The 18,655-nt window shown below is 49.6% G+C and overlaps 1 protein-coding gene across 1 annotated transcript in view; it reads left to right on the forward strand.

The window, feature by feature from the left end:
• Positions 1-17,136, forward strand: part of NPAS1 (neuronal PAS domain protein 1) — a 71,832-nt gene extending 54,696 nt beyond the window's left edge. Inside the window, exons 6-11 of the mRNA XM_035120195.2 lie at positions 3,667-3,779; positions 5,727-5,923; positions 6,395-6,501; positions 8,597-8,744; positions 11,787-11,884; positions 14,463-17,136. Coding sequence (XP_034976086.2) covers positions 3,667-3,779; positions 5,727-5,923; positions 6,395-6,501; positions 8,597-8,744; positions 11,787-11,884; positions 14,463-15,673 — 1,874 coding nt within the window. The 3' untranslated portion in view covers positions 15,674-17,136. The remainder of the gene's footprint in view (positions 1-3,666; positions 3,780-5,726; positions 5,924-6,394; positions 6,502-8,596; positions 8,745-11,786; positions 11,885-14,462) is intronic.
• Positions 17,137-18,655: the final 1,519 nt, after the last annotated feature.

Genomic DNA, 18,655 nt, shown 5'->3' on the forward strand with positions numbered 1-18,655 from the left:
GATTTATACTGAGCTGGAAAGTAAAAGAGAATACGAGATCAGCGTTCTGCCCCTGAGTGTGTTCTCATAAGAATGGGGGGGGGGAAGGCGGGGGAAACCTGCTGGATCTGATGAGGGGTCTGTCTCATCCAGCAGTCTTGTTCTCAACATGGCCTGGCTAGCTAGATTCCTCTAGGATAGCTCTCACCCCAAACTACACCCCCTCCAGCTGTTTTGGACTACAGATCCCATGTGGTTGTGTAACTCTGGGAGCTGCTGGGAATTGTCCAAAACACCTGAAAGGGTGGCCCTTTTATAAACACGAGAAGCAGGGATCCCCACAACTGAGAGAAGGAAAGCAAAAGGAGCGCTGGTTGCTCAGATACAACATTTCTTCTAGACCTTGGAGCTGCAGAATGCTAAATAAATGTATACTTGGTCAGTGTTCCCGCCCTCCCAATAAAAAGCTAAGCCAAGAGCCAGTACCTCGTTGTGTGGCAGGCAGTTCCGTAGGTTAAATTGTGCTTTGATGGGAGCAGATGGGATTTGTGGTCCAAACTGGTTGGTGAAGGCTGATCTGTGAGTCCTGATTGCAGCCTCCTGTGGTTGCTTGTTTTGTTACAGTTGGGTTAGGTTAGGATTTCTTTGTTTATTTCACTACATTTGTATCCCACCTTCTTCCTCCAAGGAGCTCAAGGTGGCATTTATATTATATAATTCTCCCCCTCCCCATTTAATTCCCACAACAACCCTCTGAGGTAGGCTGGGCAGAGAGGCAGCGACTAGCCCAAGGTCACCCGCTGAGCTTCGTGGCTTAGTGGAGCTCTTTGCAATCCACATTTTGGGTTTTATGACCTTCAATAGCTTGTTGTAATCTGATGTAGTTCTTGGCCACATCACTGCTCCTTCTGCAATCTCCAGAGCATTGGGGAAGGAATTAAGTCAAGCTGGTCCCAACACAGATTCTTCTTGCATGCCTCCATTGCATCCCTACTCTCTGCCTTTGGCCTTCAACCAGTTACTGAGTCATATAAGGACCTCTTTCTTACCCAATAACTGCCAAGTTCTCTCAAGAGCCTTTGATGAGCTTTTGGGACATTCAGATATATAAGATTGTTTCCAGCTAAGTTCTGCTCAAAGTAGACCCGTGAAATTAATCTAAGTTAGTCATGTCTATTAATTTCAGTAAGTCTGAGTATGACTAGCATCTGATCCAACCTCTCATGTCTACCAGATCACCCATGGCCATGTGTTTTTTGAGACCTACAAACATTTACAAAAGGCTATCGTGAGGCAGGACCTCCCATTGCAGAAACCATGCTGATTCTTCCTCAACATGGCTTGTTCTTCCACATGCTTAAAAATGTACTAGCTTTAATAATGGTCCCTGCAAATTTACCTAGGAGAAAAAATAAGGTGGTGAGTCTGTAATAGCAAATGCCCACCTCATTCCTTAAAAAAAATAAAAAAATGCTCAGGTTACCTTCCAATCCTCTGGGAAGAAGGAAACTGATTTTTAACGTTGAATATTTATGTTAAAAGATCAGCAGTTTTACATTTGAGTTCTTTAAGGGCTCTTGGGTGAATGCCATCTGGCTCTGACTTTTTGTTAGTTTGTAATTTGTCAATTAGCTCTTAAAGTTCACCCTTTTGTCACCTCTATTTGACATAGCTCTGCAAACGCTTCCCTTCACCCCCACCCCACCCACCCCGCATGAAAACAATGGCCCAGATATGGACATCTTCCACGGGGAAGGCCAATGCGCAAATACAATTTGCCAGTCTTCTTCAAAACTCTCCATTCTATGGAAAGTCATCTAAAGGTCTTCTGCCTCCTCGGTTTCCTGTTCCTAATGTGTCCAAGGATGGTGTTCATTTTTATTTTTTACATCTTTAGTCATTTCTACCACAAACCCCTTCTTTGCTTGCCTTGCATTTCTTTTGCCAGAAACCTCTGCTTCTTAAAAGGAAGTCCGTTCACCGTTTACAGTGTCCTTGACACGGCTGTTTAACCATGCTGGCATCCTCCTGGACTTCTTCAGCGGGTTACTGTATAGGTCAGTGATGGCGAACCTATGACACGTGCTTCAGACGTGACACGCAGAGCCCTCACTGCTGGCACGCGCCCCATCGGCCCATTCGCGCTGTTGTTGTTGCCCCCCCCCCATTTGTTCTCCCGCTCCTCCTATAGCTTGTCTCCGCTAGAGCTTGTCTCTGCTGTTAGAACCAGGATCCTTTGTTGTTGTTGTTGCTGGTAGCCAGAGATTGGTTTTTTTAACCCTTTCAGTGCTGTTTTTTATGGTGCTTTGGCAGACTATGATTGGGTGTAACAGCGTTCATTTTTTAACCCGTTCTGTGCTGGGGTTTTTTTGTTGTTGTTGTTGCTTTGGCAGACTATATCAGTGCTGGGTGTTAGTTCTAGCGAAGGTACTATTCGTCATTTATTTCTGTTCTCTTTCCCCCCCAAAAGTGCAGCAGCTTTGGAGCATCCCCCCCCCAAAAGCAAAGCAACTTTTACACCCCCCCAAAAAACCTCCAAAACTTTGGTCAGCAGCTCCCCCCAAAAAGCTCAACAACAAAAAACCAACAACTTTTGGTTTATTAAATACAGTTATATATTACAATTATACATTTTTGTTATTTAAACCAGCGTTTCTCAACCGGTGTTCCGCGGCACACTACTGTGCCGCGAAACACTGGCTGGTGTGCCGCGACGAGAAGGGCGATTTGCACTGTCACGTCGCTGACCCGCCGGAAAGGAAGCCGGCCGGGTCACGACGCGAGGCGAGCGCCCGCGTCGTGACCCGGCCGGCTTCCTTTCCGGCGGGTCAGTGTTGATTATTGGCGGCCGCCAGGCACGTGACAATGCAAATCGCCCTCCTGGGGAGGAGGAGGCAGGCGGGGAAGGCTGCGCAGGGCTTCCCTTCGCCGGGCCAGAGCGGCGGCGGCTGCCTGGGGCGGCTGGGAGGGAGGCGGTGGCAGCTGCGCGCCCGTGTCTGCCCGCCTGGGGTCTGTCCCCGCTCGCTCCGCAGGCTCTGTGCCTGGTGGGTCCGCCTGGCTACCGCGCAGCAGTTCTTCAGCGGCATGCTTTACCGGTACGTCTCCCCTCCAAACTAAACTAAATATAGGGCGGCACAGAGTTGGTGTGCCGCGGGATTTTTTTTCATAGAAAAGTGTGCCGTGGCCCAAAAAAGGTTGAGAAACACTGATTTAAACTATAAATATCATGAAATTATGGTTTTTTTCTCGAAGTGACACACCACCCGAGTTATGCTCGGTTTTTTGGCGAATTTTGACACACCAAGCTCAACAGGTTGTCCATCATTGGTATAGATACTATCACTGCAATCACTGTTCTCAAGCTCTTTGGGGAAGGCTCACAGCTTCTTTCTTCTGCCTGATGTCCAGCTATGGCCTTTCACTTCCTTCATGGCTGGCGTAATTTTGAAGCAGAATGAAGCCACACCTCTCAGGAGTGGGAGCAGATCCCTTGCTGAGGGGATGACATGGTTGTTTCTGAACACCAGTTACTGGAAGCCACAGAGGGCTCTTGTGTTCGAATCCTGCTTGCTGGTTGGCCATTGTGAGGACAGGATGCTGGACTACGTGGGCCATGGGCCTGATCCAACAGGCTCTGCTTATGTTCTTGGGGTAGCTCCTAATATAGAGGGTGTCTCTGTCTCTTAGATCCAGCCAGCTCCCATTCTGCTGAGGGCGACGCTTTGGACCGCTCCTTTTTCATCCGTCTGAAATCCACCCTGACCAAGAGAGGGCTTCACGTGAAAACTTCCGGCTACAAGGTAAAATGACGCCCACTCTGTCTGTGGGTCTTCTTCCTCTTGAAGGTGTGGGGAGGCACTGTCGACAGCCTGTCTTGTGGCGGGGAGTGGAAGTGCAGAATTCCCAATGTGCACCTGAAAACAGCAGCAAAGAATCAAGTCACTAGTCCTTAAGGCGTGACCTGGGGCTTTCATGTTTGCCTCCTGCCGCACAGCTAACAGGCACAGAGTAAGGCATGCAGAATAAAATCCTGCAGGATGCAAGGAGCGATGCAGATGTGTGTGTGTTCTTTGTAGGTTGCAGAATTCTGCTTTTCTTGATGCAGAATGTGGTTCGCCTTTGCACAAAAACGTATAACTTTTTTTCTCATTTGGGAAAAAAAAGTAGTTGCGCAGAATACATAAGCCGCCACTTAGTGCCAAAGTGGTTGATGTGGCTGGACCAGGATTTAAATGAAACAAAATTAGGTAGGATTCCTGCTGATGGCATGAGATGATAGAATCATAGAATTGTAGAGTAGGGAGGGACCATGAGGATCATCTAGCCCAACCCCCTGCAATGCAGGGATCACCCAAAGTGGGACTCGAACCCACAACTCTGAGATGAAGAGCCATGCCGGATCAGACCAAAGGTCCATTTACTCCAGTGTCCCACGTTTTCCCACACGGACCAGCCAGAAGCTCTCAAGCAGGGCATGAAGGCAGCAGCCCTTCCTTCCTTCCATCCCCAAGCACCTGGGATTGAGAGGTAGACTGCTTCTGAATCTGGAGGTTTCATGTCGCCATCACAGTTAGTCCCTGTTCAATAGACCTGTCCACGGTGGGTGGGCTTAATCTGCTTTCAAAGCCACCTGAGTTGCTGGCCAGCACAGTGCCTTGTGGCACTGAGTTCCACAAGCAAAACTTTCACACTTTTGTGAATAAATGTTCTTTCGCATTCACTGAATCTAATCCTGAGATTCACTGAACAATTCCATGCTTTAATATTACAGAAGGCGGGAAAAACAAGCCTTTCTCCATGCCCATTGTATGGTTACATCCAACAAAGTTCTGCTCAGAGAGTAGACTCACTAAAATGGGTCTACTCATAACCCAAACTAGTTATGTTCAATGGGTCTGCTCTTGGTAATGTTGGATAGAACCCCTAATTTTCATGACTTGCCATCCAAGTTGCCCCCCAGCTCCTAAACTGAAACACTTGATCCTTTCCTTGCAACGTTCCCCCAATAGCTCCATGGAGGAGTCCCTCCTTTTCTGAAACCCATTCTGTCGTCCCAAGTACAAGCCACCACCAAAGGGGGCAACACCAAAGGAAGTCATCCCTTTGTGGGGTGTGTGTGGCATTTTTGGGGTGAAATGAAGGCATGGGCCAGCAGCCTTCTGGTAAGATTAATGTTTTTAAGGGAGATGGGGATGCTTTAAATTGTTGTTTAATTAAGCGTACAGTGGTACCTTGGTTTAAGAACAGCTTGCTTTATGAACAACTTGGATTAAGAACGCTGCAAATGTAGATGTCTTGGTTTGTGAACTTTGCCTTGGAATAAGAACATGTTTCACTTCCTGTTGAGTGTGTTCCATTTGAAAATTTAGTCCCCCGCTGCTATGGGAAAGCACGCCTTGGCTTAAGAACGCTTTGGTTTAAGAACGGACTTCCGGAACGGATTAAGTTCGTAAACCAAGGCACCACTGTATTTTAATTAGTTTTTATTCATTAGTATTAATTGATTTAAGTATTTTTATTAAGTGTTTTTATATTGTAATTTTATGTTGATTTTCCAAATTTTATTCCAATTATCCCAATTATTTTCAGATTAATACTTTGTTTAAATGACTTCCTATGCGCCATTCTTGATGATGGTGGTGATGATAATAATAATAATAAGAAGAAGAAGATAATTATGATAAGGTTCTCCTGTCCATGCCCCCTCCCTCAAACCCGCTTCTCACACTCTCCCTCGCCCCCTGCAGGTGATCCACGTAACGGGCCGCCTCCGCCCCCGGCTGCCGTCCTTCTCCCACGCCCACTCCCTGCTGGGCCGCGTGATGGGGCTGGTGGCGCTGGCCCACACCCTGCCCCCTTCCACGCTCAGCGAGGTGCGCATCGAGTGCCACATGTTTGTCTTCCGGGTCAACATGGACTTGCAGATCGTGTACTGCGAGAGCAGGTGGGTTGCCAGAGCCCTCTGGGCTGCTTTTGCCATTCTCGGGGAACGCGGGCATCTGTCGGCAGAGACGGCTGAAAAAGTCGCAGCGCCCAAGTAAGTTGGAAATCGAAGTTACGCACACAGCACTTCAAAGGGTGGTGCCTTTCTGTTGTCTTTATCCCCCCCCCCCGGTTTCTGCTACTACCTCTGGATTTGCTGCTCCTGTCTCCCAGCCCCCCACCTATATTGTATCTGAGCCCAAAGTCCATGTAATTGATCCTATATTCTTCCCCTGCCCATGTTGCTTCTGTTGTTTCTCTCTACCTGGTTTGAATTGTAAGCTCCTTGGGGCAGGGCTCTGTCACACCTCTTTCTTGAAAGGTGCTGTACACACAGATGGCCCTGTAGGAATAAATGGGTCTGCTGCTCAGCCCTTCCGTAATTTGCCTTCCTTTTTCCTCTTTCTTCCCCTGACACACACCCCCCTCCCAGGATCAGCGATTATATGGACTTGACCCCCTCGGAGCTCGTGGGCAAAAGCTGCTACCGATTCATTCACGGCGAGGATGTGGAGGGAATCCGGCAAAGTCACCTGGACTGTATGTTGGCTTCGTAATGGTGTTGATGATGATAGGCTTTTTATTTTAGAACACCCCGTGCACGTTCCTGGGTTGTGCCAGAGCTCCATCTAGTCCAGGGCATTCCCTCCGAGAGCTAAGATTCCTGGCACCTTAGCAAACTACAGATCCCAGGATTCGGGGCAGGGGACTCCATGTACTTTAAATACAGGCAGCCTTTGGGAAGTCTACAAGCAGAAGCCACACTCTTTCCCCTTGGATTCCCCAGGCACTGGTATTCAGAGGCTTTGGCTACTTTGGGAAACAGAGTCCTGGGCTAGACTGGCCTTTGGTCTGGTCCGCCAGGGCTCCGCTTAGAATCATAGAGTTGGAAGGGACTGGAAGGGTCGTGCAGCCCTCTGTAATGCAGGGATCTTTTGCCAAATGTGGGGCTTGAACCCCCAAGCCTCAGATTAAGAGTCTCATGCTCTACTGCAGTGTTTCTCAACCTTTTTTGGGCCACGGCACACTTGTTCTATGAAAAAAAATCCTGCGGCACACCAACTCTGTGCCGCCCTATATTTAGTTTAGTTTGGAGGGGAGACGTAAAGCATGCCACTGAAGAAGGGTGGTGCGTCCATTTGCAGAGGCGTTAGTTTGCAGTTCTTGGGGTGTTTTTTTTTAAAAAAGAAAAGCCTACAAGACAGAGAGGCTGTCTTCCGTGGCACCTTAAAGGCTGGAGCCCACTTTGTCTATCTCTTGGCGGTCCTCAGAGAGAGGTAGATTACACACACGGGTGCAAAAAGTGCATGGTGTAAAAGTTGGAATTTAATGGCAAAAGACTGTTGAGGGGTTCCTTTGCGGGTCTGTTCTGCATTATGTCCTTGGCGGAGCCACTCACCGCCTTCTCCCCGTGCGCGCAGCCCCGGCGGCGGAGTTTCCGCAGTGGAAGGGAACAAACGACGGACCGACCTCCGATCGGTCCCTGTCTGCGTGGGCTGGGGCTTCTTGGTGAGGCTCCCTTTTGAGGCTCCCACATGCGGCTCCGGAGCCGCAGGTTGCCGACCCCTGGGCTAGCTAGAAGAGCACCTCACCTTCTGCAGGACTCCTTGCCGAAGAGGCCGCTCACTCCCGCGCCGACCAAGCCCTGGGCGCCGCCAGCAAGAGGAGCGAGAGCGAGACAAACAGCAGCAGGCCATGGTGGTGCCTGTTGAGAGCTGCGCTCGCCCCGCCCCCGTCGTGACCCGGCCGGCTTCCTTTCCGGCAGGTGACAGGGCAGCAAATCGCCCTTCTCGTCGCCAGCGTCTCGCGGCACACCAGCCAGCGTCTCGCGGCACACCAGCCAGCGTCCCGCGGCACACTACTGTGCCGTGGAACAGCGGTTGAGAAACGCTGCTCTACTGGCTGAGCTATTTATGTCGTTCTAGAACATGGCTGGGCAGTCTATGGCCCTCCTGATGTTTTGCTGGACTACAGCTTTCATCGTCCCTTGCTGTTGGCCGTGCTGGCTGGGATTGATGGGTGTTGGAGTCTAGCATCACCTGGAGGGGCAATGGGCCGGTCCTGTCCCCCCCCCCCCCCCGTTACAGACCCAAGGGGTCACAGTTTTGGCCAAAGCAATCCCCTGCACTTCTATAAGCCACCCCTGGCTTCTCCTGATCTGTTTTTAGTCAAGATTCTTGCCTTGTAGGAGGTTGGACTAGATGGCCCTCAGGGTCCCTTCCAACTCCACAGTTCTACGATTCTTCTCCTACCCTGGCACCTCTTCACCTCTGCTGCCTATGAAAAGCAGATTGTCCAAGGACCAGTTTTATGCAGCCAGCAGAATCAAGTGGTAAAGCTCTTCCTGGACTGTACTACCTTCCAACGAAGGGGGGGGGCTTTTGAATTTTTGATTGGCCCCCCTCCATTTAAAGAAAAAAAACCCTCGCATCTAACAAATGTGTTGCGAAAGAGTGAAGAATTTCAGCCAAGCTCAAGGCTTGCTCTCTACCCAGCTTGCAACCTTCCCTGGTGACCTGAAGTGGTACAGTCCAGGCAAGTTCCTCAGCGCTTTGGGGGTAGAGGCAGTTAATGTTTTCCTTCCTAAAACTATTGTTAACGGCTGTTGCCTCCCCTTCCTCCTCTCTTCCTTTAGTGTTAAACAAGGGGCAGGTGGTGACCCAGTATTACCGCTGGCTGCAGAAGAACGGGGGCTTTGTGTGGGTCCAGTCGTGCGCCACCATCTCGGTCAATGTCAAGAACCCCACCGAGAAGAACATGGTCTGGGTGAACTACATCCTCAGGTGAGGCGTCCCGTCTCGATTCGTGCAAAGTTCAGAGCACACGGGGGCGTGTTTTTTTAATAGCTTGCCACCGCCGCAGAATTCCCAGCACCAGGGGTTGCCTTCAGTGTATCCCTGTCAAGGCACCTATCACAGCCAGAAAGGGGCTCTAGGGAGGCAGTGTGGTGTAGTGGTTAGAGACTAGGGCCTGGGAGACACGGGTTCAACTCCCCATTTGGCCATGGAGCTGGCGGACCATGAGGGCCAGCTGTTGCCTCTCAACCTAGTCTACCTTGCATGGATGTTGTGGGGAATAAATGAGGAAGTGGAGAATATAAATGCAACGGCAACAACCATAAACCTACTACAGGTTTGCTCCCCCTGCCCCTGAGAGAGCTGGGATGTGTGCCGAGAGGGGCAGATGCTGTTACTTAGCTTCCCTTTCCTGGTAGGGATGGAATCCAACTTGAGGGCACAAGTATTTTATGTTTTATGGTGGTTTTATATTCTGCTCTAGATTCAGGTAGGTAGCCGTGTTGGTCTGACACAGTAGAATATATATATATATATATATATATATATATATATATATATATATATATATATATAATTGTCCAGTAGCACCTTAAGTTGGTCTCTAAGGTGTTACTGGACAATTTATTTATTTATTTTTTAATGTTTTGCTGGAAGCTGCTCGGAGTGGCTGGGGTGACCCAGTCAGATGGGTGGCATATAAATAATAAAAAATATTTATTATTATTTATTTAACTTGCTCAAGCCCCCACCATTTCCCTCCCAAAAAACAACAGCCCCAAAGCTGGCAGTGAGCATGTGTGCAAAGGGTTATTCTGCAAGAACACAGGCTATTCCTCCAGCCGGTGTAGCAAAAGTTAGGTAATCAGAGGAACCCTTAGGATCTCAGGAAGCTGCCTTATGCAGAGTAATGGCATTGGTCCATCAAGCTCAGTACAGAAACTGAGCGCACCAGGGAGTTTTTCAAATGGGCATTGAATGTTCAGGCTGCCTGGCTGCCTTTTTAAACCTAGATTTTTCAAAGATTCAGTCCCCACTCCCAAGACCACCCCCATCTCTGTTGCCCCAGGTGCAACATCTAAAATCTACTTAAGAACTACCAAATATTCTCTGCTGAAGTCTTTTTTTCTCCCTTTTCCCAGCCCGCCACACTGCCCATCCTTCCAAACAGATAAAAGGGATCTGTGAATGGCTACTGCAGATGGTTATTAATGACTACTTTCCCTCCCGATAAAGCAAAGGGAAGCATTATTATGCTAATCCTGCAAGCAATTGCCGATACTAATGTATGATTTGTCAGGGTGATTAGTATTTTAGTTAATTAGTGCTGTAATTAGAGGCTAATTAACTTTCTTGCAGCCTCCCTGCAAACTTGCTTGCTTCCCTCTCCGCTGCCACCGCCCCGCCAAAACCAACACCACTTTGCAAAGCGGGACAGGGCGGGATTGTTCCTTGGCCTGTTGAGGCCGACAGGACAGGGGAGAAAAAATGTCGGGCCGGGAGGCTCTTGTGCTCGAGGAACAGCAGAGTGGTGTGTTGAGCTGGAACACGCACCATTTGTAAGTTGCGGGGAGAACAGTTTGGGGAGGGAAAGCAGCTGAACTTAGCGGGTAGTGCTGACCCCCAGATTTTGTCTCCTCAATTATATGGCCATGCGGCATCTTTCGGAAAGACCCCTGGGAGTAGGGAATGGTGCCTGAGAGTAGCACGAGCTTAACAGCACAGAGGATGGCGACGGAAAAAAGTGAGCACTGGAGTCAGACATAAACTCTCTCTCACTCCCTAGAGCCCAAGCTCCCATGCCCCAGATACGTTTGGACTGCCATATTCACTGTGCACGTCCCTCTTTATTTCACATGCCCCTGACATTCCAAATAGGTCCTGGGGCTCCAGGGAAGAACGATGCCTGGGTTCCGAATTGCCTCCTTCCTTCCATTGCCTCGGCTGCCCTGCGACAATAACTTGCTTTTCGGGAGGTGGGGAGACTCTTAACTTGAACTGGTTCCAGCTTTGCTTGCTTGACAATAAAACCCCCAACCCTGCTGTTTTTGGTATGTGTGCATGTAGGATTTTTTTTTATAAACACACACACACACACCAAACCCACAAGGGAGAGTTTGTGATTTCAATCTGTCCTTGTTTGTTCTTGGACAATGGAGCGCCAATGGTCCCTCCGCTGTGGCGGCGGCTGTTCCGCTGATTCTAGCCTGCAGGTGGCTGGATGTGTCAGCTCTTATTCAAGTTGGCTTTCTCCAGTCCCCTTCTGGTTTGCACGGGGGTGGGAGGAGGGAGTCGCGTCGCTTATTTTAATCCCTGGCCTCTCAGCGTCGCCACATGGCTGCTAAGCAGGGAGACTGGCTTTCTCTCTCTCTCTTGGCTTCCTTGCTGCCACCAAGCGGCCGCGCTTACGAGATCCAACTACGATCCTTCATGATGCCGAAGTCTCCAGCGACATTTCAAAGGCCTCGTCTCGAGGGGAGGGATGGTGCAGAGCAGTGCCCCAGAAGTGGAAATGGTAGGGAATGTGTATGTGAGGATTATGTGGAACGTCCTTTGCATCCTGGCACAAATTCGGCTGCCTTCTGCATCCCGGCCACCACTGAAGTTCTTTACTGCTTCCTGGTGATCCTCCAAGCTCAGGCTTCCTCAGCCTCGGCCCTCCAGATGTTTTGAGACTACAATTCCCATCCTCCCTGACCACTGGTCCTGCCAGCTAGGGATCATGGGAGTTGTAGGCCAAAAACATCTGGAGGGCCGAGGTTGAGGAAGCCTGTCCAAGCTGTTGCGGGCGAAATGGGAAAATGGACCCTCCTTCGAGGGATCTCCTGGGCCTGGCCTTTGGCTTAAACCTGGCGGAACGTCTGAAATCCCAGCATCACCTCTGAACCTCGCGAAGTGCCTTCCAGGGGAATGAGCCTCCCTTGCAAGACAAAGATGTATCTTGAAGCTTTGGAATGATCCTCATATGTGCATTCTTTAATCTTCTCCTTTCCTCCCCCGCCCCCTTGTTTCACTTTTAACCCTTTCCAGCAAGCCAGAGTGTAAGAACACCGTGCTGGACATCTTCCAGCTGCCTGGGATCCCCGTGAGGCAGATGGAGGCCGTTGAGGTGGGGCCAGAATTCAAAGGTGAATAAAATGAAGCCTTGGACAGGGAGGGGGGTTAGCTTGCCAAGCAGACAAGCTCCGTGCATTGCTAGCAGAAGAGAGTTTGGCAAACAGGTGTGAGCTGTCTCTTTCAGTAGAGCTCTGAGGTTCTTGCCTGCTAATAAAACATAGCAAACCTACTATTTTCCCTTTAAAAATTGAAGGGCCCCTTTTGCTATTTACCAGAGTGCTATTTACTAGAGTCCTAGTGTAAGCGCTGCCTTCTCAGCCCCTTTGTGAACTGCTGCAGGCAGGTTGCTGGCAGGCCGGAGGTGTTTTGTTTCTCTGGCCCCAATTTAAGGTTCTGTTTTAAGCTTTCAGGGGCTTGGGACCCCGGGGGAACTGAAGGATTCCCTCCTTCTGCGTGTTTCTGCCCTGCATGCTCCAGTCATCTTCTCACACCAGAGATCCCTCAGCCCCATGAAGCACAGCGGGCAGTACCAGGGGAAGGACTTTTTGCCTTATGGTCCTGACCTTGTGGCACAAGCCCTGCCAGTTGGGGTGCCTCATGCCCTGTTTGTTAGCCATGGTGCTAAGCCAGGGGTCAGCAACCTTTTTCAGCCGTGGGCCGGTCCACTGTCCCTCAGACCATGTGGTGGGCTGGATTATATTTTGGGGGGAGGGGAATGAATGAATTCCTATGCCCCACAAATAACCCAGAGATGCATTTTAAATAAAAGCACACATTCTACTCATGTAAAAACATGCTGATTCCCAGGCCATCCGTGGGCTGGATTGAGAAGGCAATTGGGCTGCATCCAGCCCACGGGCCTTAGGTTGCCTACACCTGTGCTAAACCATCAGAAGTGTGCACGCTGCTCAGTCACTCTCCCTCTGTGCTCCTCGCCTGGCCTAAGGAACAGCAACAAATCGCTAGTCTTGGTTTATTAGAGCCTTTCCCAACCTGGCTCCTTTTAGAGGTTTCGGACTGCAACACCCATCATCCCTAATGCTGGCTGGGGCTGATGGAAGTTTGCTAGTTCGTTTATTAAATTTGCACGCCGCCTTTCATCCGAAGGTCCCAAGGCGGTTCACAACTTTAAAAAACAAAATGAAGACATTAAATTCATAATAAGCAAGTTGCAACCCCAACCAGGATTCATGTTGGGGACAGCTGCCCTACTGCAGTAACTGAACTAGTCCTCATCGTTTGTTTCTCCCAAACAAACCATGCCCTGAAGTCACAATTTGTTGTTGAAGCTGCAGTTCAAGACAGGAGCGAGGAACCTCAGGCTGGTCCTTGGGGTTTCGCTGCAGGTCACAATCTTACTGCCCTGCTATGTGCCCTTCTCAGTGCAAAGGCCGGAATGTGGACTGGGTTGGTATTAAGCAGGGGTCAGCAAACTTTTTCAGCCATGGGCCAGTCCAACGTCCCTCAGACCATGTGGGGGGCAGGACTATATTTTGAAAAGAAAAACAATGAACGAATTCCTATGCCCCACAAATAACCCAGAGATGCATTTTAAATAAAAGGACACATTCTGCTCATGTAAAAACACGCTGATTCCCGGGCCGTCCATGGGCCGGATTGAGAAGGCGATTGGGCCACATCCGGCCCACGGGCCTTAGGTTGCCTACCCATGGTATTAAGTGGGTAGCAACCCCTTCCTTTCTTGCAGCTGGGATATAGGCTGCTGGGCAAAAGGTTTTGCTCTGCATGGATTCTGCTTCTCATCACTTTTGCCTCTGGCCCTGCCCACTGCTGGTATGTGGCCTCTGGAAAGTGGCCCTTGAGAGTATTATTATTATTATTATTATTATTATTATTATTATTATTAGGCACTTCATCTGTAGGTCTCAAGGCAGTTCACAGCTTAAAAACAAAACACATAATAAAAACAAGAACAAAATAAACCTATAACCCCCCTCCCCCCCACAAACATATTTAAAAGGGTTTAGGATCTTAGACAGCCCAAGGCATGGCTCAGTGCAACCTTCAAGCTGAAAAAGATTCTCCACCCTACTGCTTGGGGGCTCACCACGTCACCCAGATGTGGGCACTGCACTGTTGTAAGTGGCCAGTGAAAATGTGGCTGTTTAGAAAGACTCTCTGCTGATTCACCTTTAACGTCCCAGTTTCAGGGGATGTTTTGTATTTTGTTATGGGGGCTTGGCCTTAAGATTTTTGGTGGGGATTGCTGCATTTATTATTATTATTATTATTATTATTATTATTATTATTAGCCACCTTTAGTTCCTTTGAAAATACATAAAGGGATAAATGAAATTATGGGGAGGATGTGCAACCTTATTGAGTAAGTTTTCCCCCTCTCCAAGGCAGAAATTCTGCCATGCTGGCTTTTGAGTTCCTGCTGTGCCCAAATCCACTTCAAGGCTTTCCAGCGTCGCTTTGCCCTGTGGTGGTGATTATTAGCTGCGCTGTTGGCAGGAAGCTGCTCTGAAGCGAGGTCTAAACTCTCCCCCAGGTCTTCTGTGGATAAAAATTTTGCTCAGCAAAATAAATCTGTCTAACTCCCAGCCGTGGGAAGATGTTTAGCTCCCTGCTGCCTTGCTCAGTTGATTTTTTCCCTCTTGTCTCCCCTCCTGATTTCCCTTTCAGAGAGCAGCCTTGCCAAAGAGAGCAGCCATGGGAGGAAGCTTTACTCCCCCAGCAAACCTGGCTCCCTAGCCGAGGCCTACCCCCGGAGTGCAGCGGAGGCTGGTGCCCAGTGCCGCCTGGCAGAGACCGATTCCAGTGGCCCCGAAACGAGCTACCGAGAGGAGGAGCTGTCGGACGGAGGTGCCGGGAGCGACGAGGAGAGACCGCCCAGCAAGCGCATCAAGCTGGAGTTCCAGCCAGAGAGCCCACGGCGAGAAGCAAAGGAGGCCAGCTCCGAGGAGTCGGACAGTGGCAGCGAATCTGAGCTGGGCCTCCTCCCGCAGCAGAGGGCACCGCTGGCGAGGAAAGCCAACGGCTGCAAGGCCGGGGGACGGAGGAGCGGAGGGCCCAGCCACCCCTGCACATCGGAATTTGCCTCGGTCATCCAGACTCAGAAGAGCTCCGTTCTGAAAGCCAGCCCAGCACTTAGCATTAAATCTGAGCAGCCCCCAGGAGCCAAGGGAGCCCCCTGGACCTGTCCTGCCGCCCACAAGGGCAGCCCTTACACTGTGAACAAAGCACTTAGCTTAGAGAAGCCCTCTCTGCGGCCAGCCTCTTCTCACCTGTACGTCTCCATCCCGGACTCTGTCCTTACCCCGCCCGAGATGGAGAGCGGCGCCCCAAAAGGGCCTTTCGGCACCTCTCCCCGGACCATCCCGGCAGCCTCCTCTTCGGCGGACACTCTCTCGCCCCCGCTCTCGGGCTCCCCATGCGAGGAGAGGGCCACGCCCACGCCCTTCACACCGCTCCTCTACCCTGCTGACATGGAGGTGCTGCAACGGTTCCACGCGGGCAACGTGGTTGTGCCACTGGTGCACCAGCTCAGCAGCCCACATGCCAGCACATCCGGCTCGCAGGGCCTTTACGCCACCAGCACGATCCGATATGCCCCAGCCGACATGACGCTCGGCATGCAGAACAACATGCTGCCGCCTTCCCACCCCATCAACCTCATGGATATCGGCAGCGCCGAGGCCAAGACATCCCGGGAACTTATGTACCACCACCTGCAGAGGTTGAACATGGTCGCGCCCTTCGGGAACTCGGCAGGCTTGGCCCAGATTTCAGGCGGAGCTTTTGCTGCGACGGACTCCTTGTTTTCCACGCTGCCCTTCTCGATGGCTGGCAGTGGGGTCCACGGTGCCTCAGCGTTGGAACGCAAGGAGGACTGAGTCCGTGGCCAAACTCTGTGCTGGGCAGAGCCATCCATAAAAGGTCCTGTGTGCCCCTTTTAGAGGAAAGCTCAGTGCCAACTTCCCTGCCGCCGGGGGAAGAAATCTCTGTTCTCTAACAAATCCCTGTGTGTCTCATCTTTTCATAGCACCCCCTTCTAAACCTCTGGCAAATTAGTAGCGTGACCATCTCCTCAGCAGTCTTGTGTTCCACTCTTGCTCCTTGCCTGGCCACCCAGATGCTGCTGTTTGAAACTGCTGTTCTTGTTGCGGAGTTTAACCCAGGGCAAAGTCGGTGCAACTTTCCTGGGAAAGATGAAAGAGGTATCCTACATTCGTTCTTGTCTGTCTTCCTGCTGCTACAAGTTGACTTCCTTCCTCCGCCATATTTGCTGGGGACTTTGGGGTGGGTTTTTTTTGTATGTATGGAGGTTATGTTCAGGCCCTGCAGGTTTATCTGTTGAGAGGACCACCTGCCTGCTAGCCAAGGCGAGTGTAACTCGAAGAAACCTGCACATGAAGAGCAGGGTGTCTCCCAGTGTGATTACATCAGTGTTATCACTTTTGCTTCTGTTCTGTCCACACTGCACTATCCCTTACAGCACAGGAATTGCTCAAAAGTCCGGCTCTGAATTATAAACAAGAAATCCAGGTGTAGCAAGTATATCTCAGTGAACCAACCCTTTGGGCACTCCCCTTATCTAGTACGGCCTCACCTTTGTCATGCTTCCCCCTTCTGCAAATAATGGATTAATAGCTTATGTGTTTTCTCCTGTGTGCTCAGATCAGAGGGGAAAGAGATTACTGAAGTTGTCTTAACTGCCCTGTTGCCACCAGCTTAACAGTCTTAAGTGAAATGTGGGTGCCAACAGGTGACGGCTAATTTCCCAGTGGTTAAAACTTCTGAAAGTGAAGGAAGATGCAGTGTGGATGAACCAATAATTGAGCATGGACAATTCTAAACAGTTAACAGGGTGCTGATTCTGCTCTTCTAATTCCCAGGTGTTAAGACTTCTTATCCGCCCATTTGTCTACCGGTGGCTGTTGTAGCAAAATGGAAATTCTGTGCACAGGTAGTCTACCAGTGACAGATTTGGGGTGGGGTAGATTGGGAGAACCATCACCACCACGCCATTCCTAGAAGGTTCTGCCTGGCCACTTTTGGGAGGTGGGGGAAATGGTGGACAAGATACACCTCTTTGTGGTCCAGTCCTGCAAGGCTGCTTGTTCCTCTCATCACTGTGCAAGCACAGCTGCTGCTTTGATCCTGTACTCAGTAGAAAAAAAGCTTCCACCATTGAGACCCCTTGGGACACGAAAAGGACTTTTTCCATCCAGAGCCCAAAATGCAGGCCAGAAAAGGGATGAAAACAGGTAGGTCGTCATTGTATGTGATGACAGCACTTAAAAAGGTAAAAAATGTTACGCCATAACTTTTAGCACTTATTCAGAATAAAGACTACTTGTACAGTTCGGTGGGAAAGGGTGGGTGGGGGGAAACCCACAGCAAGACAGTAGCACTTGGATGATGTGGTATTTTTCTGTGTAACTCATCGCTAAAGATCTGTGTGTGCGTGCATTTTTTTTAAATTAACCTACGGTTCTCGTTGGATAGATGAATGTAGTTTCCACTGTTCACTTGTTCTTGACATTTTGCTGCTTCTTTGGCGATCTGGGGTTTCAGAGAAAATGAAAATAAATGGGACTCTGTTCCTGCCTAAAAAATTTCAGTAGGTGCAACAATTTTTTCTGGCAGGCTTAAGAGCAGTAAGATATAATGCGTGTGTGTATCATTTTTAGTTAATTAACAAAAGGACACACACACACAGACCAAAGAGAAATACAAACATATTTGAAAGTACTTGAAATAACAATGTGATGATTTTTTAGGGCACACACCAGCCTTGAACACACGATTCCTCTGCAGTCTGGTCTCCCCTGAAATGTATGTTAGTTATTTGGATCAAAAATTCCAAAGTGTGTTTTCTCAAATTTGCTAGTTATAGGATAGCTCAGTTGGTAGAGCACCAGACTCTTAATCTCAGTGTCGTAGGTTCAAGCCCCATCTTGGGCAAAAAGGTGCAGGGGGGTTGGACTAGAAGATGACTCTCATGATCCCTTCCAATTCTACAGTTCTGTGATTCTGCAATAAAAGCAGAAGTGGTTGCCAAGTGCAATCAAGGACAGGTGTGAAATTCAAAGCAACCTTGGGAAATTGTGAGCAATTACCTGAAACAAAAGGAAATTTGGCGCTGCTAAAGCACAAAGAAGGGTCTCAATACCGTTGAGAGAAGTGACTGCCTTCCTTGTTGCCAGCTCACACATTCAAATAGGACAAGAGCTACTGTTCACAGGGTGACATAAGTGTATAAGGTGAAACATGCCAGAGTTGGATAGGTAGACTTTTTCCTTCCACATAATACTAGGGAGTTGGGGCCATCCAGTGAAGCTGCATGTTGGAAAATTCAAGAAAGGACTTCTTCACACAGCACATAAACTATGAAAGCAGTTCCCCCCAGAGGTACTTGGATGGCTTTAAAATATACTTCTTAACAATTCATGGAGGATAAGGCTGCCAGTGCCTGTTAGCCACAAGGGCTCTGTTATTGGAGGCAGGGTGCTTCCAAGTATCAGTTGCTAGGACACACAAATGGGGAAAGAGCTGTTGTGCTCAGCCCCTGCTTCATTTTCCACAGGCACCTGGTTGTCCCCAGGGAGAGCAGGCTGTAGACTAGATGGGCCTTTGGCTTGATCCAACATGGTTTTTCTTATGTACCCAGAGGGGGAATTAAGTCAAATCACAGCCCTTCCCATCTACATCTACATCAGCTGCATGGAGAAAATAGCTGGCTGTGTATGTCTGGAGGGAAGAGCTCTCATCTTCCCTATTACAGCCATACCTCGACAACCGAATGCTTCGACTTCCAAAGGTTTCGACAACCCCGAAAGTCTTTTTTCTGTGCGCGCGGTCGACACATGCGC

The sequence above is a fragment of the Zootoca vivipara genome, chromosome 6 (assembly GCF_963506605.1).
Source record: "Zootoca vivipara chromosome 6, rZooViv1.1, whole genome shotgun sequence".
In the NCBI taxonomy this organism is placed as follows: domain Eukaryota; kingdom Metazoa; phylum Chordata; class Lepidosauria; order Squamata; family Lacertidae; genus Zootoca; species Zootoca vivipara.